At 41.8% G+C, this 27,612-nt stretch overlaps 1 protein-coding gene across 1 annotated transcript in view; it reads right to left on the bottom strand.

Annotated features, from left to right (window-relative positions):
- Positions 1 to 24,017: 24,017 nt before the first annotated feature.
- Positions 24,018 to 27,612, bottom strand: part of CCDC170 (coiled-coil domain containing 170) — an 80,470-nt gene continuing 76,875 nt past the window's right edge. Inside the window, 1 exon segment of the mRNA XM_073337669.1 lies at positions 24,018 to 27,013. Coding sequence (XP_073193770.1) covers positions 26,813 to 27,013 — 201 coding nt within the window. The 3' untranslated portion in view covers positions 24,018 to 26,812.

The raw sequence follows: 27,612 nt of genomic DNA, 5'->3' as shown, positions 1-27,612 counted from the left end.
TAAAAGAGCCACTGACAACTGTGCTGTAAGCACTGATTTGAATTTCTGACTTTATTTTTCTATATTATCATGATAATAGAATGTATTTACTTGTATCACAACAGCACTTCATTATACAAGTCTACAGAATCAATACAACATGAGAGACCAACGATAAACTCATATTAATATTTTGTAACAGACTAAAAATAATAAATACAAATATAAAACAATATACTAAGTAAATGGCTTCTTAAAAGCTCAATGATATTGCATCTCACTTTTTTGTAAAGGCTGGATTTCTTAGAAGAATGAAGAGCTCTCAAGCAGTGCAAAAAATATCCTCCTCCAGTAGCCAAAATATTAACTTCTTCCTAGATTATTAACCAGAAAACCTCCATTTTGAATGTATCTTGCTAACTCATCTGGTTTATTGTACAATTGTATATCGCCATCAGGTAAACTTTAAAACAACACAAGCCCCGAAACTTTCTATAAAGAATAAAATGCCTTTAAACAAGAATTCTGTTGCAGCCAATTATTATGCTTAAAAATAACCCACCTACTCCTCCTAATACAAGATACATTTTTACTTTTAACTGTAAAGTTAAAGTTAAAAACAAAAATTGATAATAGCTATTTATTTAGTAGCTATTGATATATTTAGAGATTATTGTAAATATTACCAACCTTAGATGAGTCTACAGTACCATAGAAATAGGCATTTCTGGGTGGAAAGAACCTTAGGCCCACCTAATCCAACTTCTAAATTGTGACAGGAACAACCAGCTTCTCTGCAGACATGCACAGGTATGTCCCAATGACTGTCCTGTTTAATCTTAATCTCTTATTACACCAGCAACCACCGCTAGTTCTTGTGACACATTTTTTCCACAAACTAATGACCCTTTTGCTGAAGAAACTCCTCCTTTTCTGGATATTGATTACTGCTCTAACAACATTCTCTTTGCATACTATTTCCAGGCAGTGATTACAATACTTCATTTCACTTCTCAACTCCTAATCCTGTTTACACACAGTCAGAAGTGCCCACAATTCTTCGCCACTCCTTCCGGTGTATGGCACACTGTGTCTTGGAGTTCCAGTCCTTTTCTCTTCAAACTTCTCTTGACAAAGTCTTTCCATTATATCCTTGGTCTTGCACATCGTTTCTTACTGTCCTCTTCCTCCCACGCTTTCTTTTCTGGTAATTCTTCTCCCATTCTTATCACATATCCAGCCCACCTAAAACTAGTGCTCTCCAGTCTATATGTCAGTGAGAGTCCCAATTTCATCTTCCCCCTAATTTCTTCCATGCACATTCTGTCTATCCTCTGCTTGCCTGCCATTTCCTCAGAATATTATTGATGGGACAGGTCCATCAATGGCTATTGGCTAGGAATGGGTGACAGGGGATGGATCACTTGATAATTACCCGTTTTGTTCATTCCCTCTGGGGCACCTGGCATTGGCCACTGTCAGAACACAGGACACTGGGATAGATGGACCTTTGGTCTGACGCAGTATAGCCGCTTTTATGTTCTTATGTGCACACAGTGGCAAAATGAGGACAGGCACATGGATGGATTTTAAGTAGCAGGCCACAACTTTTATTAAACTTTAATATAGAGGAGGGTGCTACTCACTCTTCACACATACTTTCCTATACCAGGCATTTAATTGGTTCTAGTCCAGGGGTTACAGGGATCCTACCATATAATCCATAACTTGGGCTAAGCTCTCATCAGCCTAGCCCTCAGGACTCAGCTTACTCGGAGTCCTACCACCCTCCCACTGCAAGGGGGACAGAGGGTGCAGCAGAGCAGGGACCTCAGCCCACAAGGTCTGACCTGAGCCCATGAAGGCCACAATATCCCACCCCCTCCCATGAACCCAAGCCCCATCACCAAATCCCAGGTCTCTTACCTCTGGGAACCATTCATTTTATCATTTTAAACACACTGGGTACGGACCACTGCGGATGTCAGTGACTAGCCTGGTTCCCCACCACCACCACCCTCTCACAACCATGCTGCCTGGTATCACAACTCCTGCCCAGTCCATTCCCACACATTCTGTATCCCAATGTCAGCACCTCCATCTGACAAGTGTATGCCATCATCCCTGAAAATTCAGGCTGACTGTAACAGATGTTCCTATGCGGTATCGTGGAATCCCCTCTATCCAGGGATAGCCTAGTGACCTTCCTATCCACTTTCTTCTCAGCCTTGTTCATGTAGGCTGGATCTGTGGCTCCCTGCCAAACGTGCCTTGCAAGCATTTCTGACCAGAGCAACCTCACCTCTGGCCATGATTGCCTAAGCAAGCTATCATCCCTCTGGATTCTGTCCCTTACTTTGACCCCTGTACAGCCCCTGAGATTGTTCTACCTGAGGTGAATAACCAGGACTGAGGTGATTCCATGTTGTTCATCAGTGGGTGCAGAAGAGGCACAAGCTTCTCCCACTGCATGTATTTTCTGCCGAATCTCTGGATGAGAACAGCTTTGGGCCTGAAGCCCCATAGAAATCTGCTTGCTGTCCTAGTCACTCTCTTGTGGGCCCAATGCACTATAGAATGCCTGCAAATCCAAATACTGAGTATGCTCTGGACACCTTCTGAAACAAAAGGTGCATTGAGTTAGTTCCATTTTACCATTCCCTGTCATCTTTTCCTTGGTGTGGACATAAGTCATGTAACACCTTGATTTCCAGTGCCCCATTGCTTACACCATCCATGGACCAAACCTCCCTGCAGCTGCTGATGTTGCCGCCCTGAAAGAATGAGTACTAAATTTACCCAGGACAAGACTGCAGTAACTTATGGTTTTTCTTGGTACAGCAGTGAATTGGTACCTTGTCAGGAAGCTGCCATCGCCCTGTGTGAACAATGCACCCAGCTGCTGACTCTGTATTTTTCGTAAGTATTTTACTGCCTTTATGGGGCATAATCATTTGTCTGCACATTTCTTCAACACCACTTAAGCCCCACTGCTCTTCTAGTTTGTTTTTGAGTACCTTAAGTAGAGGAACATTGCTCCTGTAGATAGAGTCCATTAATTTCAATGAATGCTGCAACCTGTCTGCAGCTGCCAAAGGCACCGGCTCACTCCAAAAGCACCGACGAGGGCAACAATGAATGCTGTCTAAATAAAATGACCTGCAGACCCAGGGTAGAGCCTTTAATAACACTGTCAGGGTTTCCAGTGTTATGGGTAACCTGTCATCCCACAGGTGCCCACCCCTCCTGGGCCACCCTTCTAAGAGCTTCCATACTACAAAATGTCTGTGTGAGTCTAGGAAACCCACCAGCCTACTCCAGTAGGACAGACCCGGTAGCTGGCCAGATATAATGGAGGAAGCCAACCTGCAGTGGGCCAAGGACACCACATATTGCACCACCTGGTGTGTAAGTATGGAGCATCAATGATTAAGCCCTTCTTGTGCCCTAACTTCCATGAACTCTGGAAGGCTAGCCTTATAGACCCCCAGAGTCCGCAGGGCAATGGAGTCCTAGACTAGTCACATAGCGATCATGAGCCAAGGTTGCAGAGTTGCTGGGGCATTGCCTGTGGATCCCTGCAGGGAAGCAGAGTGAGCACCCAGAATCTGTTGTCCTGAAATTGAGACAGAGCAGGGGTGGGCAAACTACGGCCTGGGGGGGGCCGCATCCGGCCCTCCAGATGTTTTAATCCGGCCCTTGAGCTCCTGCCGGAGAGTGGGGTCCAGGGCTTGCCCCGCTCTGGCACTCCAGGTGGGGAGCGGGGTCGTGGGCTTGCCCTGCTCCTTGCAGCTCCTGGAAGCAGCGGCATGTCCCCACTCCAGCTCCTACACATAGGAGCAGCCATCCCCTTGGTCCCATCCCAGAGCACCCTCCTGCACCCCCAACCCCAGCCCAGAGCCTGCACTCCCAGCCGGAGCCCTCACCCCGGCCGCACCCCAACCCCCAATTTCATGAGCATTCATGTCCCGCCAGACAATTTCCATACCCAGATGTGACCCTCGGGCCAAAACGTTTGCCCACCCCTGAGACAGAGCATCAGCTACACTTACTCTCTCCTGGGACATGCACTGTATGAGAAAAGGATGTTAAACTACAGGCAGCGTATAACAAAGGCCCTCACCAGCCTCATTACCCGAGCAAACTTAGCCGACTGCCTGTTTACAATATGGACCATAGATCTGTCGTTGCAGCCGTAACATAATTTTCTGTTCTGAAAGTTCTCTCCTCAAATAGTGCCTGCCACCATTATAAGAAAAGTCAAGGAAGATGACGTCCTTTTGAATTAAACCCCAAAACCTAGGCCTCCTGAGGCATTGGATTACACCTGCAGCTCAGTTCTGATTAATCAGTCTGAATGCCATATTGAAGCATCATTAAACACCTCCAGAAATCTTTCCCACACTTCTAAATAGGTTGATGTCAGATAGGTACAGATAGGTACACCTGGCGCACAAAGTTTGGGTGCCCCATGAGCACCTGTACTTCCCTCGGTGTGATTTTCTTTGTCCCTTTGAGAGCCCATATCAGTGCCCTGACCAATTCCAACTTATCTGCTGGAAAAACAACCCAAACTCTGCCCAGTTCAATGCCCAGGTACATTAAATTTTGGCAAGGCCTCCTGTTTTCTCTGTGGTGAGGGTTCCCTCGGGGACTTAGCTAGGTTCTGGAATGCCTGAAGCAAGTACTCACAATTTCCTGTCCCTAATCTGCCTGCAAATAAGAAGTCAGGGAGATCATGCACTGTGCACAATCACCCACTCCCACACAGAGCTGAATCTTTCAAAAGCAGCACATGCCACCGAGCACCCCCTGGGCATGGCTTTATCAAAATAGTAGTGGCTTTCAAACTGAAACCCAAGCAAGTTGAAGTCCCTGGGATGCACTGGGAGCCACTGGAATGCAGACTTGATGTTGCATTTAGCTAATGCCACCCCTAGAGCCACATTCCTTCACAGCATCAAATGAGGAGTATCTCACCGAACACAGCTGAGGGTAGGACAGGCGATAGATAAGCCTGTATTCACTCTTCACCTTCTTTGGTAGCACATCCAGGGGAAGTGTGTGAAATTCCAGCGCTGGAAGACATGGAAAGGGGCCTGCCGCTCGCCCTGCTGCCCCTTCCAAGGTGATCTTAGCCCTCATTATATGTTCAAAGCCTTTAATGGACTTCAAGTTCCCTGCCTAGGAGGGGCACCTCACTCCCACGCTGGGATTTGAAAACCATCTGAAAATCCATTCCAGAAATAAGCTGTGACTTTTTCTGGGGGTAGTCCAATAACAAATTCCATACTACCTGTATCTTAACTGGAGAATGAGCCTTTCCCCTGGTTACTGTCTCCTTCTGTCCTTACTGACTTCCTTTCCTACCACCCTGTTGGAACTGCCATTTAGCAGACCAGTCTGCAATCCAGACAAGTGAGGCATTGTGTCACCGCCTGGCCTGTAACCCTCGGTGCCTTAAATGCTCTGAGGCTGTGGTTCTTTAGTCTGAACACCAGCAGCCAGCAGATTAGCATGCAGGTCATACCCTGAACATCTGTGCGCTGTGCATCCCTGGATCAGAAACTCTGACTCCAGCAGCCTGCCTACAGCACAATAGCCCCAGACTGGATTCCATACAATGAGTGTCTGTGTATAACCGCAGCCCTGGTCCAGCAACTTTGACCCCAGCAGCCTCCAGCAACACACCACTCACACTCCCTGGTCCCTACCAGCCTTGCAGGGTAACTCCAACATACTCCCAGTGCCTCATTTTTCAAAAATTTGTGCTCTGCAATGTCCAGCCCTCTCCTGAACCATGCAGAGAGATAATAAGGTTCATTTTCTCCTTGAAAGACACATAATCAGATCACATAATCAGAATTCCAGCATATATCTATAACTTTTAGTATATACCTTATACATACATCACACACGAATATTAATGATTGGTGAGTTATTAGTTTTCTAGTGACATGACACCTTTCAGATACAGATTATAACCACAGTGAGTTAGGTGCAGTGAGTATATCAGGTCTGACGAGAACTGCTGACACAAAACAGTGAACCACAAATGGGCCTCTGTGTCACACCCCTAATGACAGGACAGGGCTCTATGCTGACCCCTGCACTGCCGTCAACAAAGTTTGTACTCGCTTTGGGAGCAAAAACATTTTGATAGTTAAATGCAAAGCATGCATTTCTGCATTTTGAAAAGGAGGTTTTGGCACCGGCGACCTGCTGTCTGTGAATGCCAGCTGGATGGGGCAATAAGTAATCATACACTCCAGCCAAAGTTCCTGATCTATTTTTTGTCAGCGTAATTCAGGCTGCTCTGCTGCTCTCTAAATTCTCTATCAGACCTTAACCATGCTACCCAACTACATGTGGCATAAACCCTGCTATTAAATCCTCGTACTTGAACAAACAAATACATTTCTTGGGGCTCCTCGCACAAACTATACTTGCATAAATGCAAAAGGCCGCTGACCACTTCTCAAGTGTTTGAGGCACGTTAGCTCTGCGGGGTTTGTCAGTGTCTTTTTTTGTCCTTTTTCCACACTTCCTCTGTCTTTCCTAAACAGCAAGTAAATACATCTACAAACTCCCCCTTTTAAATCTCTCCCTTAGCCATTAGACAGATGATTCCTGAGCAGCCAAGTGGATTCTGCATAAATCCAGAGTCGTTAGCCACCATAGATCCCGTCTCTGTCCCATTAAGAATGCAGCCGCCTGGCAATGCGGGGGAGAGGGAACCCTCCCTGATTACTCCCTGTCAGTCCCACCCAAACACGTGACAGGTTTACCCCCTCATCTGAGAGGACCCACTCTTCTCTGGCAGGCTGCCCAGCCTAAGGCAACCAATGCCAATGATTTTGCCAGGTCACCCCACATCCTTTGAGGGGAGTGTCAAAAGGAGGAGCTACCTGGCAGCTGCCTTTGCCCTGAGGCTCACAATTCCTTCTTCAGTATCTGTGGGCTGCTGGCAAACTCTACTGCCATATCCTGAGGAGGCCTGTAGGATTCTTGGTGAGCGCGGGGCTGTGGACACTCACCCGCTCATCATCCTTGTCCACCTCAATGAGGCTCAGACCCTCGCTATCCTCAATCTCAGACCTCAGATCCCTTCCATGGACCTCCTGTATGAAGGGTTCAGGACCCCCTCTTGGAGAAGTGCACTCCTCTGACACCCCACCTTCTGCAAACTGACTGTCCCAGCTGGGGTCCTGGCTCCTGCTCAGGGGCTCTCCTAATCCCGTGACTCCCCTTCCACATCATTTGCAGGCCATTAGTCCTCACTCAATCTCTGCTCCTGTGAAGGCTGAGCACATTCTTCCCCACAGGGCAGTGATCCCAGGCCCACAACTCCCCTGCAAAGCTGCCCAAATGAACCTTCACCCACCTCCAAGGCCACCTCTCTCAGTTGCTCCCGTAGGGCAGGGCTAGGTTCCGCCGAAGCCTCTGGAAGGACCTTCTACTACCTACACCCTGACCCCTGCTTCTCTGCCCCAAGGGATGGGGGAAAGGGACCAGATCTTCTGCCTAGTTACCCCAAAGCAGCTTCTGGAGCAGGACCCACAGGGCCAGTGGATGAACCCTTGGCCAAAGCCCCAAGAACCCCTCCCCGCCGAAGCAGGAGGTGGGGGGGGAAGCAGGACAAAAGGAGCAGTGCATTCCCTCGCTGATGGAACTGTCCTGTCTCGCCATCAACCCCATCAAGTCTCTCCACCCTTTGAGGCAGGTGGTGGCACTTTACTACTGCCTGCATTTTCTCTTCTTCCATCAGCATAAAACCCACCATTAAACCATAGAGCAGGCAGGGGCAAACACATGCAGCATATATTTTTCCTTTCCGTTTGTTACTTAATTGCTGATCCCATAGTAATCTTGCCATCTTTTTCACTGCTGTCCATGAACATTGGGTTCTTCTTTTCATTTCTCCAGATCTCTCGCCAACAGCACTGATATACTTCCCAAGCACACATTCTTTCTTCTGCTTTAGCTTCTCTGCTGAAACTTCAATCAACAGCTCTTCTTCCACCTTCCCTACTTGCATAGTAACCTCAGTTTTCTTTGTGTTTGCCTTCAAACCATGGTCTTCAAACACAGATGCCCACACCCATGATATTTACCAATACCTCTTTTCTGCCAGCCAAAAGGGCCAGAATGTGAGCATTCATTAGTTTTCTGTGTCTCCACAGGTCTGGTTCTCCTACTAATGAACTCCATAACTAGGATGAAAATAAAGGGACTCAGCAGTGCCTTGTCTAAACCCCACCATCTCAAAGCTCTCCAAAATTCCATGTATTGTTACCATCTTAGCTCTTGACCCTCAGTACAGCTCCTCTGTCATCTCCACTTCTTGAAGTCCTCCTCCATTCCATCTCAATATTCCAAACACCAGCTTCTGCAGAACCAAGTCATAAGCTTTCTCACAATCAATAAATGCTACATAGGAGTAACTATTTCATTTTAAAAATGAAAGCATTGGCTAAACCTAAATGTAGCATACAAGTGAAAAAATATTTTTCAAGCTGCATAACCTGCTGAAAAAAGATTGATTACATCAAGCTTCATTGCATGTGCCATGGGTTTCAAGAGTAACAAAGCCAATACATAATTCAAATGTAAAATTATTTGACTGGAACTAGACTGGGTAATCAGTATTGTTCCTATAGGTGGAAAACGCCATACTACCCTGTTTGACAAAAACAAAGCATGAATTGAATGGTTGAGAATCATTCCATATTAAAACACAAATAATAATTATCACATTCTTTAAAAAAGGGGAAGAAATTCAAGCCAATATGTAATGGTGGGTTTATTTTCAAGAACATACAGTGGACATAAAACTACTGCCCTTACTCAGCCTATACTCCCTTTAAAGCTTCTTTTTGGATAATTCACCTGCATAACTGGCCTAATCCAATACCACCTGAGGTCAATAGAAATATTATACCCATTGCCTTCAATGGGTGTTGGGTCAGATTCAATATACACCCTACAAAGCCCCACTGTAAGGGTTTATGTGGTTTGAAGAGCTTTGTGTGAGTCCTGTGCCCTAGGATGAATTTATCTATTTTGTGACCTTCTCTTACTCTCAGTTTTGCACCTTCTTCCATCTCCAACCTGCACTTCAACCAGCCTCCCACCTCCCTTGCGCAATGTTCTATCCCCACCAGCAACAGCCTCCTGGAGAAGTGACAGGAAGCCTGCTTATACTTCCCTCCTCACCATTGAGGAGTCACTTCTTGGCTTGTAAAACTGCTTTTCCACATCCATGTTTAAGTGAGATTGTAACTCTTCATGAGATCCTGGTCTATAACTGGGGCTCCTCGCTGCTGCTAAAATACAAAAAAAAAAAAAAGATCATAAATAATAATTGCAGGAACTTTGTCTTTTCTTTTTTTATAAGTGCACTTTCAAACTTTTTGAGAGTGTACTAGTGCTGGGCTTGTTTTTCGTGTTATGCAATTTCTTTCAGAGCAGAATTATGCAAACCACAGTCTCGCTCTGGGAAAACAGAAGAAGACAAACTACAGGAAGTTTCTGGCAGAAAAGCAAACTTGTTCTTAAATTGTTCTGAAGATTTGAAATGTTAACATTCCAGTTTTTCTGAATTGCAGATACAGAATCATCAAAATTAGAAGGAAAATACTTCACTGGTTATCTAAACTTTTAAATTTTGTGAACCTAAGAATACAATGCAAAAATGTTCCTTGCAATATGTTTGCTAGTACTTTAACCACTCTGCTTTGAGGGGTCCACTACTCCCTTCGGAGACTAGCTTAAGAACTCTCCTTGGCACAAGGTTTCTCCTGATGCTCATCTTAGTTTAAACACTTGCAGGTGATAACCCTGTCACCTCTTAGGGTAGATGTACACTTATGGTAGCGTGTGGAGTACAGGTGCTGCAATGCCTAGCTAGTACGGGTATGAAATAGCAGTTTAGATGGTGAGTCACTGCCTAGACAAGGTAGAGTGACCTACACCCCTGAACCCTAGGGTGTATACCGTACACAGCACTCTACAGGACCAAGCAACGCCCCTCCCCCCATCTCCACTGATATTTTTAGCAGTGTAATGGCTCCACTGCGTCCCTGCTGCTGGAGTCCTTCCCCACTGCGCTCCCCCGCCCCCAACGTCCGCTGGAGCCTTTCACTGCCGCATTTAGCTACATGCTGCCGTGAGTGTGGACACAGCCTGCTTTTAACTGAGGTGTGTAGCTATATGTAACCTCCATGCTACCACAGGGGTAGGCAAGTGTAGACAACTTCTTAGCTGTGTTATTCAGCTAAACAACAGCTATTAAACTCTTTTAGTCTTTCCCTATGAGCTGATCTTCAATGCCCTGCTCTGTGAAGTAAGGACACTATGCATTCAGCTCAAAAGCCTCTTTCAGATTATTCCCCCAGATGTATAAAGAAAATATTTTTCCAAGTTGGAGCTTATTTTGTTGTTTCCTGCACAAGTTTCTAAATTCCATGGGTCCCTTTTCACAGTCATCAAGGGTGTTTACGACACCTCTCAATTTAGGATTATTTGCAAATTGTCTGAACATGCTTCTTCCTGGATTATTAATGCAAATGTTAAATTAGACTAAAACTGACTCTGTAAAACCGCAAACACCTCTTCCTTTAGATATGGTCCTTCAGCCAGTTTTCAATCTACATGACATTCATATCCAGGCCAATTTGAATTGATTTTATGAGGCTTCATCAGACAATGCATCTTGTTTTAGTAAATCCAGATACGTGCGGTCCCTTCAATTACTGTAAATTGGCAATCTGCCTGCGAAGCAGGGTGCAATGCTATTTTCAATTATTTCACTCCAGGATATACAACTGAATTGATACCCCAAAAGCTCTAATTCTAGGTGAACCATCACCAGCAAGAAAGATGTAATAAAATGTTGACTTTGACATACCTCTGAATCATCCATTGGTCCTGCCTCTATGCAGGGGGCTGGATAAGATGACTTCTCAAGGTCGCTTCCAGACCTGAATTTCTATGATCATTTCTATGAGCTGGGCAATCTGTGAGCAGCACAGTGGCTATTTCAGTACCTGCCCATCAAACTTTTAGATACCCTAAAATGTTCTCTTGCATTATTTGTATTTATAAGAGCTTGCTGATTTACGAGAAATATGTAAGGTCCCTTGGCTGAGATGATTTAAATCTAAAGGCCAGGCACAGATAAAATAAGATGCACTTGCACATTGTTTCTCAGCTGACAGATTACCGCCTCAGCCACTCCAGGAGTTCACAAAAGGCAGCCAAAGAGGGTTGCAAGAAATTGAAAAATGTATTATAATCTAAAGCAAATTAAATCTTGTTCTGCTTCTCCAGACACACCTTTACCCTTCCAGGTCAAGTGTTCTCTGTCTACCTCTTGAAACACACAATAATAAATGTTATGGGGTTACCATTTACATTTTACTCTTTCAGTAGCAAAGGTAAGGGCATTGTGAAAAATGTTTCCAATTAGGGGATCATCACCCAGAAAAGGTTAAGGAACTGTCCTAGGAGAACCAAAGGAGGTGTTAGCGTTCTGACTGCTACTACACTTTCAGACAAACATAATGTCATTTAGGGAGATATGTTTAAAAGTTTACTCTGCTCAGAAGTTGATCTAGACCAATGCTGGTCTGGATAACATCCACAATGAGTTCATCTCTCCCTTTGGGCCAGTGACCAAAAGCTGCCTATTCTGGTCTCTCAGTCACTGTGCCCAGGATTGTAGCATCCCAAATGTGTGGAGCAGAGCAAATATCATCCAGGAAATTATCAGTAACCAAAGCTTCACCCTGCCAGTTGGGGGGAAAAAATCAGTCTCCTTAAACATCTCTCCAGTGGTCTTCCACCAGGGTCAGTGCTGGCTCCCCTTTTGTTCAATATATGTACTTAAACCTTCCTGAAGGTTGCAGGCCGAGAATCATTTGTATACTGATGACATCTGTATTAGTGACACTGAAAATGGCTTCCATAGGATTCAAGGGAATCTCAGCCAGGCCATGGATACTTTGACCACTTACTACCAGCAATGGAGACTAATTCTTCGGGTGTATCCGCACAGGGGATTTAATCCACAGCTTTTTGGTGTGTGTCAGGTAACTCACAGGCCGGGAGATGCACTAATAGCACGCCCATGGAATGCGTGGTCTGTTTTCAATTCACATCATGTGACCACCAGGCAGCAGGCTGTTGCAAACTGAAGGCATAATGTTCTCAGGAGGTATCCCATGGTCCTTTGCTTCACCTCTGAGCAGCTTGCATATGGGATTGTTTTTGCTGTGAATTGTGGGAAGCCAGGTGGCTTTAAATAAAAAAAAAATCCCATGGTTCCACTGTCTTCATCCCATGCTTCCTTCCCGGACTGGCTCACGCCATTTTCAAATTACCGTCAGCCAGCATGGAACCAACAATGCTCCACATCACTATGGTGACAAGCATGAATACATACAATCTGCTTGGGCTGTATGACCCTACTCAGAGCCAGTTGAATCTGGCATTGGACACCAACCGTCACACCACTGAGCAGTTGATGAAGGCACAGGAGACTACTCTATGGGATGCTCTGCATCAGTGGCACTAGGATTAGGTGGAAGAACAGGAGGACACCTAGCTGTTGGAACAAAAGGACCTCCTGGATCACCTACACATAAAGAATCTGACACATCAGAAAAGGGCAGACAAATAAAAAGTGACAAGTTTTTAAAGTGCTTGTACACAAATGCTAGAAGTCTAAATAATAAGATAGGTGAACTAGAGTGCTTTGTGTTAAAGGAGGATATTGATATAATAGGCATCACAGAAACCTGGTGGAGTGAGGACAATCAATGGGACACAATCATTCCGGGGTACAAAATATATTGGAAGGACAGAACAGGTCGTGCATGGGGAGGAGAGTGGCACTATATGTGAAAGAAAATGTAGAATCAAATGAAATAAAAATCTTAAATGAATCCACATGTTCCATAGAATCTCTATGGATAGTAATTCCATGCTCTAATAAAAATATAACAGTAAGGATCTATTATTGACCACCTGACCAGGACAGTGATAGTGATGATGAAATGCTAAGGGAGATTAGAGAGGCTATCAAAATAGAATACTCAATAATAGTGGGGGATTTCAATTATCCCCATATTGACTGGGTACATGTCACCTCAGGATGAAATGCAGAGAGAAAATTTCTCGATACTTTAAGTGACTGCTTCTTGGAAAAGCTGATACAGGAACCCTCAAAGAGAGAGGCAACTCTCGATGTAGTCCTGAATGCAGCGCAGGATCTGGTCCAAGAGGTAACTATAAGAGGGCCACTTGGAAATAGTGACCATAATATAATAACATTTAACATTCCTGTGGTGGGAAGAACACCTCAACAGCCCAACACTGTGGCATTTAATTTCAGAAAGGGGAAGTATGCAAAAATGAGGAGGTTAGTTAAACAGAAATTAAAAGGTGCAGTGACTAGAGTGAAATCGCTTCTTGGACACTTTTCAAAGACACCATAATAGAGGCTAAACTTAAATGTATACCCCAAATTAAAAAACACAATAAAAGAACTAAAAAAGAGCCAATGTGCCTTAACAACCATGTAAAAGAAGCAGTGAGAGATAAAAAGGCATCTTTTAAAAAGTGGAACTCAAATCCTAGTGAGATAAATAGAAAGGAGCATAAACACTGCCAAATTAAATGTAAAAATGTAATAAGAAAAGCCAAAAAGGAGTTTGAAGAACAGCTAGCAAAAAACTCAAAAGGTAATAACAAAATGTTTTTTAAGTACATCAGAAGTAGGAACCCTGCTAAACAACCAGTGGGGCCCCTGGACAATAGAGATACAAAAGGAGCACTTAAAGACAACAAAGTCATCGCAGAGAAACTAAATGAATTCTTTGCTTCAGTCTTCATGGCTGAGGATGTTAGAGAGATTCCCAAACCTGAGCCGTCTTTTGTAGGTGACAAATCTGAGGAATTGTCACAGATTGAAGTGTCACTAGAGGAGGTTTTGGAATTAATTGAGAAACTCAACAGTAACAAGTCACTGGGACCAGATGGCATTCACCCAAGAGTTCTGAAAGAACTCAAATGTGAAACTGCGGAACTATTAATTATGGTTTGTAACCTGTCCTTTAAATCAGCTACTGTACCCAATGACTGGAAGATAGCTAATGTAACACCAATATTTAAGAAGGGCTCTAGAAGTGATCCTGGCAATTACAGACCAGTAAGTCTAACGTCAGTACCAGGCAAATTAGTTGAGACAATAGTAAAGAATAAAATTGTCAGACATATAGAAGAACATAAATTGTTGCGCAAAAGTTAACGTGGTTTCTGTAAAGGGAGATCGTGTCTTACTAATCTATTAGAGTTCTTTGAGGGGGTCAACAAACATGTGGACAAGGGGGATCCAATGGACATAGTGTACTTAGATTTCCAGAAAGCCTTTGACAAGGTCCCTCACCAAAGGCTCTTACGTAAATTAAGTTGTCATGGGATAAGAGGAAAGATCCTTTCATGGATTGAGAACCAATTAAAAGACAGGGAACACAAGGTAGAAATAAATAGTAAATTTTCAGAATGGAGAGGGTCAGTCCTAGGACCAATCCTATTCAACTTATTCATAAATGATCTGGAGAAAGGGGTAAACAGTGAGGTGAGAAAGTTTGCAGATGATACTAAACTGCTCAAGATAGTTAAGACCAAAGCAGACTGTGAAGAACTTCAAAAAGATCTCACAAAACTAAGTGATTGGGCGACAAAATGCCAAATGAAATTTAATGTGGATAAATGTAAAGTAATTCACATTGGAAAAAAAAACCCCAAATATACATACAATATGATGGGGGCTAATTTAGCTACAACTAATCAGGAGAAAGATATTGGCATCATCGTGGATAGTTCTCTGAAGACATCCACACAGTGTGCAGTGGCAGGCAAAAAAGCAAACAGGATGTTAGAAATCATTTAAAAAGGGATAGAGAATAAAATGGAGAATATCTTATTGCCCTTATATAAATCCATGGTACGCCCACATCTTAAATATTGCATACAGATGTGGTCCCCTCATCTCAAAAAAGATATACTGGCATTAGAAAAGGTTCAGAAAAGGGCAACTAAAATGATTAGGGGTTTGGAACGGGTCCCATATGAGGAGAGATTAAAGAGGCTAGGACTTTTCAGGTTGGAAAAAAGGAGACTAAGGGGGGATGTGATAGAGGTATATAAAATCATGAGTGGTGTGGAGAAAGTGAATAAGGAAAAGTTATTTACTTGTTCCCATAACATAAGAACTAGGGGCCATCAAATGAAATGAATGGGTAGCAGGTTTAAAACAAATAAAAGGAAGTTCTTCTTCACTCCGTGCACAGTCAACCTGTGGAACTCCTCGCCTGAGGAGGTTGTGAAGGCTAGAACTATAACAGGCTTTAAAAGAGAACTAGATAAATTAATGGAGGTTAAGTCCATTAATGGCTATTAGCCAGGACGGGTAAGGAATGGTGTCCTTAGCCTCTGTTTGTCAGAGAGTGAAGATGGAGGGCAGGAGAGAGATCACTAGATCATCAGGTGCTACTGATGGAACCCATGTGCCTCATTCTACCACCACAATCCCTGCCAGATACAGAATTTATAAAGAGAAAAGGGTATATCTTCAGGGTGCTGCAAGGACTGATGGACCACTGCGGCAGGCTTACAGACATAAATGAGGGGTTATCTGGGAAAGTCCACAACGTTAGGATCTTTTGACATTCGGTACTATTTAAATTAATGGAGAAAGGACTGTTGGCTCCCAGGTCTACTGAGGAAATTAATGGTGTGGAGGTTGGTCCAGTTATTCTGGGAGACCCAGCCTATCACCTTATGTCCTGGCTAATGAAGCCACATACAGGCTACTTGAACATTTTAGCTATCGCCTTAAGAGTAGCAGAATGGTCGTCCAGTGGGCATTTCGCCATTTGGAAGACAGATGGCACTGTTTAAGGAATAGATTGGAAGCTTCAGGGAAAAAAAATGATCCAACCATTATAACTGCATGTATTGTTTTGCACAACAACTGTGAGAGCAAGGGGGAAAGCCTTACGGCTGGGTGGGAGGCTCAAGTGCTGAGACTTGTTCAGAGGTTCGAGCAGCCAGCAAGGCATCCCATCGAGAACACAAGCAGCCAGGGAAATGCTGTAAGAGATGCCTATTGTTTGTATTTTGAGTCTCATGGCTGAACATGCTAGCCTGTGCGTGTTGTGTTGGGATACAGCTATTGGAAGCACTGAGGTATTGCATGTGGATTGCTGAAGTGTAGCATTTCCTATGTGCTTTTATAAAACACCGTGAATTATTTCAGCTTTATTTAAAGGCTTTTTGGTGTTAATTGCAATGATGACCCATAATGAGTGTACTGTGAATGGTTTTTATTATGAAGCAATAAAAATAATAATAAAACTTCAATGGAAAATTATCTTTGTATTTGGAAAGTCATTTAAATGACCTATATACAAAGTAATCCACTATACATAAGAAGACAGTTACTTTTTCATAACTGTTGTTCTTCAAGATGTGTTGCTCATTCCATTGTAGGTGTGTGTGCTCACCCATGCACCGATGCTGGAAGTTTTTCCCTTAGTGGTAAACTCTGGTGCCCTCTAGAGTGGCATGTGTATGCACTGGTATAAGGGGCACTGCCAGCTCCCCTCACCCTCAGTTCCTTCTTACCTCCAGTGACAGTGCTGGAATGTCTACTTTCCTTGCAAGCTTCCTCCTCTCAACTGTGCCTAGTTATGAACTTTCTGTATATAGTTGTTAAGAACTTTGATATTTTTATAGTTCCCTTAGCATAGTTAGTGATAGTTTGTTAGTCCCGAATGCGACTTAGCCTAGGGTCGGGACATGCCCCAATCTCTGGGCTTCAAACCTTGTGACTTGCAAGAAACCCAATAGTTGCTCCAGCTGAATGCTCTGCATTCTTGGGGTACAGCTGCCACACTCATCTCATCAATATAGAGCTGAAGTCATATCATTAGTGGCTGTTTGAATTATATGCCAACCTCCAGTTTGCACATGTAGCTCTGCCAGACCTTCGATGAGTTGCCATTACTGTTAAGTCTGCTTGGAGAGCTGCGACAGATGAGACCAACCCATTACATCCCTAGTTGACTGATGCTCCACTTTCAAACAGGAAACAACAGGCAGCACCAATTTGAAGGTCTGCTCACGTTGAGGGGAGGAATCCCACTCCTCTGGACTGGCGTATGACACCACAGCTGATCTCTGGACACCCCTTTCCTCATGCACTCCTGGACAAGAGCGCTGCTGGCCTTTTACCATGCATGGATGATCAGCATAACCAGGGAGCTGAAAACTATGTTCTTATAGAGCGGAAGCAATGGTGGGAAAAAGAGTCTATATACAAAGCCAATTCAGGAATCCATCACTGCACCTGCCTCCTTCTCCGCTTGAGCGTAGACCCAGGACCGGGCTCACCGCTACTCCATGGCTTGCCTAGAGTTGCTGCAACTCTGCGGCAGTTTGGCCTGGTTTCCTCTCCACACTGTGACTGTGGGGTAGCATTGCAGACAATAACTGAAGTGGTGGCAAAGTGCCCAACTTGACACCTGGAAAGCCTATCCTCCCTTGATGCAGAGGCCATCCTCTGCTTACAGAACCTGGACATTGAGCTCTGATGTCTGCATCTAAGAAGCAGCAGCAGAAGGAGTGGATAATTTTATTTCTCCAAAATAGACCATTTTTGCCAACAGCAAGTAAGTATTGTGCTGCAGACTTTGCAGCATAATTCAAACTCCGATTATATTTAATTAAAAATTTCAATCCTTGAGAGTTCTCAAAACAAAAATAAAATTCTAATATATCCTAGAGATAAATGTCTCTGCTATTTTGCTGTCAATGATATGCATACCAAAGGAAATAGCATAGGGCCATATCCTCTAGTGTTTACACAGGAAAAATACCAATTGAAGTCAATGGGAGTTGTATGTGAATATTAACAAACATTAATTATAATACTTAGCACTTTCAACTGTAGATATCAAAGTGCCTTACAAACGTGGGTTGGTATTATCTCCATTTTACAGAGAAAGTGCAATCGTCAAGATTCGAGCCCTGATTCACCAAAGTACTGAAGTATGAATTTAAGCACTGTGCTGAATTTGGGCCTTCGTCCACATTCAGAGTTACATTTTCCTCCAGCATAGGAGGTTGTTTCCTCCTCTGGAAAATAATAGATTGTAAATATATTTGCAAGGTTTCATGATGTGCACTGCATAACCATGTAGCAGAATACAGTGTGTGACAATATGCAAAATTCATGTGAAATATTCTGATAAAATCAGATTCTGTGAAATCTGATAAATTACCACAAGTGTTGATCAATGCCATATATTTATTACAAAATATATGACAAATCTACAGAATCTCTTTCCTTAAATTTTCATGGAATTTTCCTTTGTCAGAAGAGCTGTACAAATAGTAACTATTTAATTAATTAGCAATATTATTTATGCTGTATTTAGCTAGTTTAAAGGCATCTGGTCAGCTGTGAATAATTAAATCTTGTTTTCAGCTATAAACATCTCTCTTTAAATTCTTTAGTGTATATTGTAGAATAGAGTCTTTGTCAGAGAAACTACACATATATACAGTATACAGATTAAAAATCAAAATAAAATCCCTTACTTCCTTTAGAAATTAGAGACTATATTTCATACTTGGAAGATAAAAAATGCTGCTGGTAGCCAACATTGCAACTCTTCCAATCTTTCAGGTTTAACAAACTACCAAAATACAATCTATTCACCAAATATTTCATTTGGACAAAGTTAATTAGGATCCCTGAGCCAATTTTGGCAAGTCACAGAGATTCATTTACATGCTGACATAACCCTTCTGTCTACAGTAACAAAACACAGAGCATGCTCCTGGTGTTTTGATCCCTTTATATTTTATCTTTTACCTTGTACAGTCTTTGTCTGCAGTTTAAAATTCTTTGGGTCTGGTCTCCGATTCCATCTCAGTTTAGATCTATGAGGTCTTAATTTCAGTTTTGAGCTCACCATCACTAGCAGGTTCTGCAATTGCTTCACAGGGAGAAAGTGCCTGATCCTGCCCCTTTGAAGTCAATGGGAGCTTTACCATGTATGTACAAGCTCAAATTCAAAATGACCATTCTCTCTTCAATGTTAAGAGAAGCACTGATGATCTCCAGAGGAAGTCACAGTGCAGCACTTCTCAGCAAGGTCAAGCTGTGTGCAACCTTCTTCTAGAGGATGACTGTTAGCTAAGGCTAACTAACATATGATAAATGTTACCAAGAGGAAAGTTACCTCCCTTTTCTGAAATTTGCTGATCAGGTTGAAGAATTACTGTCCAAACAAATAGATTTTGTTAAAATTGTTAAACATATAATGAAAACACAAGCATTAATAATTGGAAAAAGGTGGATGATTTATTGCTTTCCTCCATTTTATAAAACAGAAAAATATTGTGAATACAGCTTGGATAGGACTAAAGTGCTTTAAAGTGTCTTTTTACCCATTTTACACATGTATTTAAATTTGTGTTTGATAGTTACTACATAATATTATAATCAGAAGAGAGCATCATCATGCTTAGTTATATGGGGACAGCAGGATGATTTTGTACCCAGAGATTCTTGTCCAGATTATGTATGAAATTATTTTAACAGCTTCTTTACAAAAATTTGAAAATCAAAATGGTCACTGAAACAAGAAACTTAAAAAATCTGACACAAAGTTAGTATTGCAAAAATCAGTAACAACGATAAACTGGAAATATCTTTCCTTTGATTCCCTCAGATCTCAGAAACACTGCTGGATTTCTACTCAAAACAGCAGTCTTCTAGGGCAGTGCTTCTCAAGCTATCTGATGTGGGGAACTGGCAATTTTTTTTTCCCAATGTGCGCGCAGACCGGCAGCCGATGGCTCGCGGACCGGCACCGGTCCGTGGACCACCACTTTGGGTAGCACTGTTCTAGTGGAAACACAATCCCCACATGAAATAATACTGATGATTCAGTATATGGCACTCTGAATCAATGCTAAGTCTCATGTAACTTGCCAAACACCAACCCAAGTTATTACATTCTGTCTACCTACATTCAGTTTCAATTGGTACACTATTCAATTGAAGTTTCAACTAATAAAGTATGCTTCATTTCCTGTGTACAGGGGAGTTGAGAGATGCTAAATGCCCCATATTACCCAGAGATGGACAGAGTATTTCTTCTTCACTTGTTCATTGATTTCTCTAGTGTTTAGCATTCTAGCAGCTCAGTACTTAGGTTAACTATTTTTAAAACACAGAAATATGTTACCCAAAGTAAACAGTGACATAAAATCTAAACCTACCACTTCCTATGACTATTGGCAGTAAACTTAAACAGCTCCCCCTTGGGTGAGATATAAAACCGTCTAGGGGTTTACATTTGTAAAGCACTTTCAGATCTTTTGAGATGAATTATATTATTCCTCAATGTAATCTGTTATTTCTAATAGTGCATAATAATGAGCAGAACCTTGTTTAATTTAAATAGCACTCACTTACAAACAGATTAATTATTTAAAGAACTCAGAGTACATGTTTGCAGTGTTGTTGTAGCTGTGTCAGTCCCAGGATATTAGAGAGACAAAGTGGGTGAGGTCATATCTTTTATTGAACCAACTTCTGTTGGTGAGAGAGAGAGACAAGGTTTGGTGCTTACACAGAGCTCATCCGCAGTCTACTAAAAGATATTACCTGACTCACCTTCTCTCTCCTTAGAGTACAGTAAGGAAGCTCAGAAAGTTAATCTTTTGACTTTTAGACTGAAATGCAACCTTAACTACTTTCAGTTATTTTTCTTTTCACTCCTGTCCCAAGCATAAGCGATGATACCATGGTAGTTATGGTACCAAACATGACCACAGTTTCAGTATATATACCTCACATCCATAACACAAAAGTTATCAGCAATCTACCTTCAAACAGAATGTGATATATGGACAAATTATTTTTCAGGTTTTTTCAATTCTGTACTCTTTAGTAATAGACCAGACTTCTTCTAGAAGTGACTTTGAAAACTGTGGTAACAATACTTAAATGAAATGCACATAGGGTCTGTTTCTATAGTTAGAGATATCGTATGTATTACCGGTAACAAGAATGTCTGTAGGATGCAGGACCTGATCCTGCAAGTTCTGTGTTTGCCAAACTCTGACTGAAGTTAAAGGAGCTCAGTATCGCTCCAGAGACATTCAGCACCTTACAGGCCTAAACAACATTTGGGAACCTGAGAATGTGATTTACTACCATGAAGTTTGCCTACGTGAGAAAAAGTTCAAGAGGCCAGAGGTTTATTAATATGAATTTTGGGTCTGTGAAAGGTGCCCAGCTGACTTACAGAATGAATCCTATTGGGATCCATTGACTAGGTACAGCATGAGAGACAGGAGTGCAAGCTTAGCTCCACTGCCCTATTACTATGCCTGCTACCTATTGGAGGAATGATAGAGAAGGCTAACAGGATGCTTCAATCTCTTTGCCAATTCACTCCATAATTACTTTATTTAGTCTACCCATAAGGGCACCAATTGTGGGGTCTGTGATATCACAGCTGTTGTGGAGATCATGCTGACAAACGTAATTTTATTACATAAACCACAGAAGCCTATGAACTCCTAGGAAAGAAAAGCATCTTGTTTTCATATAGGATATATTGCCTTCAAGACGAAGAAGAAAAACCTGCAGAAAATATATCATCTGATTTTTTTCATCAATTTATAACAGGAATGTTCATCATTGTTTCCATGAGTCATCAGCTGACCTTTAAAGCTGCCAGAGAAGTCTGACAGTTTTGTCAGGCAAGTTGGGGGTTTTTTTTGTTTTATTATCCTTTCATTTTATGCAATTTCAAGGTTATTGCTGAACAATGTTTATATGTGTGGAACCATCTAAGATCAACCCTCTCCTGCCAAAAAAACTTCAGACAGTTTAATCTATGCAGGATTATCACTTCTTGTGGCAAGAGAACCAAAACAAATTGAAAACTGCTGCTTGAAAATTATGAAGAATGAGCAGCCTTACCAGTCCTTTCTGTTAACCCCCAATTCTTCCATCCCTCCTGTGATGGGCTGTCATCCCTGGGGTGCAGTCTAGCAGCTCTGGGAACCGCTGGACCCCTCTATCCACTCAGTTGGGTTGGCTCTGCTCACACTGCTTGGGGACACAGCCAGCCTAATCCAGACCCTGTTATCACTGAACACAACAGCGGATGGCGCCACACATGGAAAGTGAGCTACCTGCAAGAGCAGCTGCACCCAAGCCACTCAACAACATGCAGCAGACAGCAGCCAGTTTCCTAGCTTTCCAAACTCACACCCTCCACTGAAGTATAACCCAAAATTATACCATCTTGTGCTGCACAGAAAACTGTACAGTGCAAGCTCATAAAATTCGCCCCCTCCTGCAATGTGGAGAGGAATATGCAACAGCCTTTGCCCGAGCTATGATTTCCATACACTTCACTCCAATTCATTGGTTTCGATAAAGAAAAAACAAGCTTATTAACTACAAAAGATAGATTTTAAGTGACTATAAGTGATAGCAAACAGATCAAAGCAGATTACCTAGCAAATAAACAAAAAATGCATACCGAGCTTAATATACGAAAAAGATTGGATATGAATTAGTCGATTCTAACCCTAAGAAATGATACAAGCAGGCTACAGATTCTTAAGGGGCAAGCTGCACTTACTTACAGCTTGGAATCCACAGGTGTGCATTCATAGGCCAAAAATCCCTTTAGCCTGGGTCCAACACATCCCCCAGTTCAGTCTTTGTTCCTCAGGTGTTTCCAGGAGTCTTCTTGGGTGGCACGTGAAGAACACCAGATGTCACTCCTTGCCTTATATAGCTTTTGCATATGGCAGGAACACTTTCTTTCAAAGCTTGGTTCCCAGACCAGTCTGTGGAAAAATACTGACATCTCAAGATAGAGTCCAGCATCATGTGGTCTGATCACATGTCCTTGTAGATTCATAGCAGCCATTACGTGGCAACTGTCTGTAACGTTCTCAAGAAGGCTCCCCAGGTGGGACGTAAGCTTCTCAGAAGGCCTATTGTTTTTTCCTAATGGCCCATTGCCCTCAATAGACCCTTTCCCACCCACTATTTAGACTGAAAGCATCTTGTCTAGCGGGTGTTTCCCAGGTTTGTAACTACATTTGAAATACAGATACATAGTCAATATTCATAACTTCCGATACAAAAATGATACATGCATACAAATAGGATAATCATATTCAGCAAATCATAACTTTTCCAATGACACCTCACATGATGTACCTGGCATAAAATACTTTATAATTCTGTCATAATCATATCATAATAATATTACTGTGAAGAATATGGGGTTCAGGGTCATACCTCCCTCTTCTCCCAAGCCAGTTATCCAGCTTCTAAACCTGTTCTTTCATTTGGTTGTTTGTGTTCCAGTCCTACCAGTACATAATCTTTTTCTCTAACTTCATGATACTTTCTCCTCTTCAAGGAGTCTCTTTCTCTTCCTTTGATAGTCTATTCTACCATTTCTAGCACAGAAAACATTTTACTATCAAAGAGTTTTGGTGAAAAAGGCATTTACAGTAGCTTTGCTCCAGAAATTCTCTATCTTTCTGGAAGTATACTCAAGATTTTCGTTGTCAACATTTTATAAGCTTTGGGTCCCCTCATTTGTTTTTTCTTCAAAATTATAAAATAACTGACCAGTTCACATGGGTACCATTGGTCCCCCTGGGTTTGAAGAAATGTCAATGGCTCGTGTTCTCAAAGTTAAAAAAAAAAATCTCCACCAGGTAGAGCACTTATTCATGGGGATCTCGTCTTCTAGGCTCAAACTCAGTAAAGCATTTCAGCTTGCTTAAGTGCTTAGCTGAATCAAGGCCTTATTGCATAATTTCTCTGTTTTCAAAACATAGTAGTGACAAGTTTGTTATGAAGTACAAAAATTAACTCAAAATCACATCCTTTTTTTAAAACAATGCTTTATCAGAATTTTTGTGGTACACATGATACAATATTGTATTTTATCCAGTACAAATACTGTAAGAGACAATTTGTTCAAAGAAAGATAGGCGGAGAGAAAAATTAAAATTCAACAAGTTACGGGCAACTTATTTATTTAATTTCAGTGGTTACCTCGAAAATTGTAAACAAGGGGAGCCAAATTCTGCTCTGTTTACCCTTGCAAATCTGGAGTTACACCACTGCCTTCAGTGGAATTACTCCAGATTTACCACTGTAACTGAGAGCAAAATTTTGGCCTTTAATTGAAAACAAACATTCTATAGCTTTATGCATATGAGCAAATGCATTTCAATTTTTATATATATTTTGTACCCAATACAATCCTCTACTGTAGTGAAAGGGTAATCCTTATAAAGAAAGATTCTGCAAACGCTTACTCTTTTCATTCTTACTCACAGAAGCAAGCCCAGCGAAAACAATACTCTACTCATATGAATAATGGTTAGCGCATGGTATTCCAAGCCTTTTCAATCTTAAAACATATTTTGGGGAAGGTTTTAATTAATTTGGATTTAGGTTGCTACATCCTGGTTTGAAAATGAAAGATTCAAAGAGAATGTTACCTAAATCAATTTTCCTTGTGAAAAATAATGAGTCTGAAGTTCTCAACATTACATGAAACAAAGCCCAATAGAAGATTACAAGTCAGCTTGGGGTTAATTAAACTGCATGGTTAAAAAATCACTCTGAACTTTGTTCATGTCAAACTACTGCTTTATTTACTTTTTTATTTGCTTTAGCTAAATGAGCAAAGATGCCAGTAACTCTTCCAGAAGAAAAACAAATATTTAGAATAAGGGATGTATTCATTGATGTACTGTTTAAAAATTGTACGTGATATGTCTTATTGAGGCAACAAAGTCAGAGACAAAATTAGAACTCAGAAGTTCCTGATTCTGCTAATCTTGGGCTCAAAACACAAGAGACTAGACTAAACCTTTCTTTGGATTGAGGTGAAATCCTGCCTCCACTAACGTCATCGGGGTTTTGCTTCTGACTTCAAAGGGGCCAGAATTTCATCCTTGGTCTCTTGGTTTGAGCTCCCAGGAACTTCCATGCTCTAATCTTGACAGACACTGAATCCTTTTGTGGCCTTTAGCAAGTCATTGTGCCTCAGTTTCCCCATCTGTAAAAGAGAACTAAAAATACATATCTCTTAGCGGTGTTTTGAGGGACTAGTTCTGAAAGTTGTCAAGTGCACTCAACTCCTACTGGGAGTACATTCAACACCTAGTATGTTCAGACACTAATTTCTTATTTTACTTTGTTCAATTTATGGTTTATAAAGCATGTTTCAGTATTTTAAAAAAGTGTGTATGTAAGAAACAGCTGACAGGGCTTTACACTAGCTGGCAAAGACTCTGTCCACCTATGTAATTATGGAACAAACAAAAGCACAGGCTAAAACTACTATCAACCTTATCTGAGTATTAGTATATCTGTACATCCTCTTCCTACCTACACACCCCCAAGCAGTTCAGTTTGACCGATAAAATGTTAATCTGTAATCTGTTATTTTCAATGAAAGAAGTGCCTATATCTCAAGTTTTATTTTATATTTGTGAATATTAGGGTTTTTCCTTTTTATTTGTGAATATTTGTTAACTTGTATGTGAACAAACCATTTCACAATAGAAAATAAGAAAGGAAATTAGTGTTAATCTAAATCATCATAGGAACATACGATTTACCATACCTGATCATACCACTGGTCTGCAAAGTTTGGTATTCCTCATTCAAAAATAGCCAATAACTGATGTTTCAGAGAAAAGCAAAATATAAAAAAACTACACTGCATGTAGCCAGTTGTGCATTACTTATGTAATCCCTCCTAATCCTGTACTAAAATTGTTTTTCTAAAAAAAGATTGTAAAGATTATAATTCATTTTCCTTAAAATATAGATTAATAATTTCAATGACTGGAGTAATGTCTGTTGAGATGCCCCATGCTCCTAACCCCTCTATGGTATGTTAATTATGCAAAAGGGAACTTGTTGCAATTACAATGTGTGTTGCATCACAACTTACACTGCTCTGAGGTGAGAGCATGCTGCTTCCTTACTTCATATGCTCTGCCTTTCCACCACGCAATCAAGCTTCTAGAGCTCAACTACAGTGGGTGCAGAGGGACTAGCAATGATGAGAGCGAAGCATGTGTTGGTTGGGGGAGGTAACTGAATAGCTGCCTCTTTTATCTGCCCAACTACCCAACAGAACTTTCACAATCTGGCTGTCCTATGAGCCATGCAGCAGAGGTGGGTCTATACCCCACATACTGTCTATCAAGCACATAGACCTTGATTACGTACAAGCTTTATATTGGGGGTGATACGGCTTGTCTCTTATCAAGATTTGTGAATTTGTACAGATAACTGCCATTAACAGTAGGAGGAATTACATATGTTTGTTCCTGGACAGGGTAACAGACATCTGTTAGCTGTATTAAAAATATTGCTTATTAAAAATACTTCAGTGTCTAGAGTGCAAGAAATTTAAATTTAGGTTGGATCCTTTTCTGTATTTTGTTTCGCTGCCGGTACAGTGGGTGAAATCCTAGCTCCACTGAAGGCAATTGCTAAACACCTCTTGACTTCAGTGGGGCCATGATTTCACTCCATATATACATTTTGAGAGAGATGGTTATAGGAATATTTGCTCAAATCACCCACAATCACAATCAGGACTCATGCTGCTGTTCATTTTCAACACTAAGAGCCAGCTGAGTTCTGTCCGCCTGTCTCTCAAAGAGACACTGTTCAGTGAAGAAGCTGTAAGTGACTTTGCGAGTGTCCATCTTGCCTCACTGCCACGTCTTTGAGGCAGACACAGGGAACAAAATGGTGCTGATGAGAATGGATCAACCCCTCGAGACGTGTGATGATTTCATAGTCAGGGAGTGCAAGGCTGGTAACACTAAGGCCCAACATATGCGAGACCACCTCACGGAACTCTGCCAGCTGCAAAAGCAAACAAACAAATCAATCATTCAGACAAGAGGAAGGCTGGAAAAACATTTATACACACACACAAGTAGTACTTGTATCAGGGATTCAAAGATTATGTTATTGCTCCTAACAACCTGAAAGTTTGGCATTGTTCTTCTTCCGCATGATTAGAGATTTTGGTGGACTAGATGGCTGGGGTGCCTGGAGACTGGACATAGAGTCTTCACCTCTAGGTTTAATCGCAGAAAAAAGTCATCATACAAAGTCTGTTGGGCAGCCTGTGTTTAAAGGCAGGTGTTTTCGGTCCAGTTCCAAGTGGACAGGTGTCCATATGAAAAGTCACCATCAATATTGTTGGCAGTCACAGCAGGAAAATTAGGACATCAACAGCTATGACACTGCATGCACACAGGTGACACATCTAATGAGTAAAAATGGCCCAGGTCTACATAGTCACTTTTCAGAGTTTAATCACACTTTAATAAAAGCTATGAGGCAACATTCAGACATCTTCTGTCCCTGATTAGATTTTCTAACCAAGATAGTTTAGCACTAAGGGGAAGGAGAAGCATCAGCAGATGTGCCTAAACTTGCAGCTTCTAACTTCCATA

This window comes from Lepidochelys kempii, chromosome 3 (assembly GCF_965140265.1).
Source record: "Lepidochelys kempii isolate rLepKem1 chromosome 3, rLepKem1.hap2, whole genome shotgun sequence".
In the NCBI taxonomy this organism is placed as follows: Eukaryota; Metazoa; Chordata; order Testudines; family Cheloniidae; genus Lepidochelys; species Lepidochelys kempii.
The sequence above is the reverse complement of the archived record's forward strand: the minus strand, read 5'-3'. Positions and strand labels throughout refer to the sequence as shown.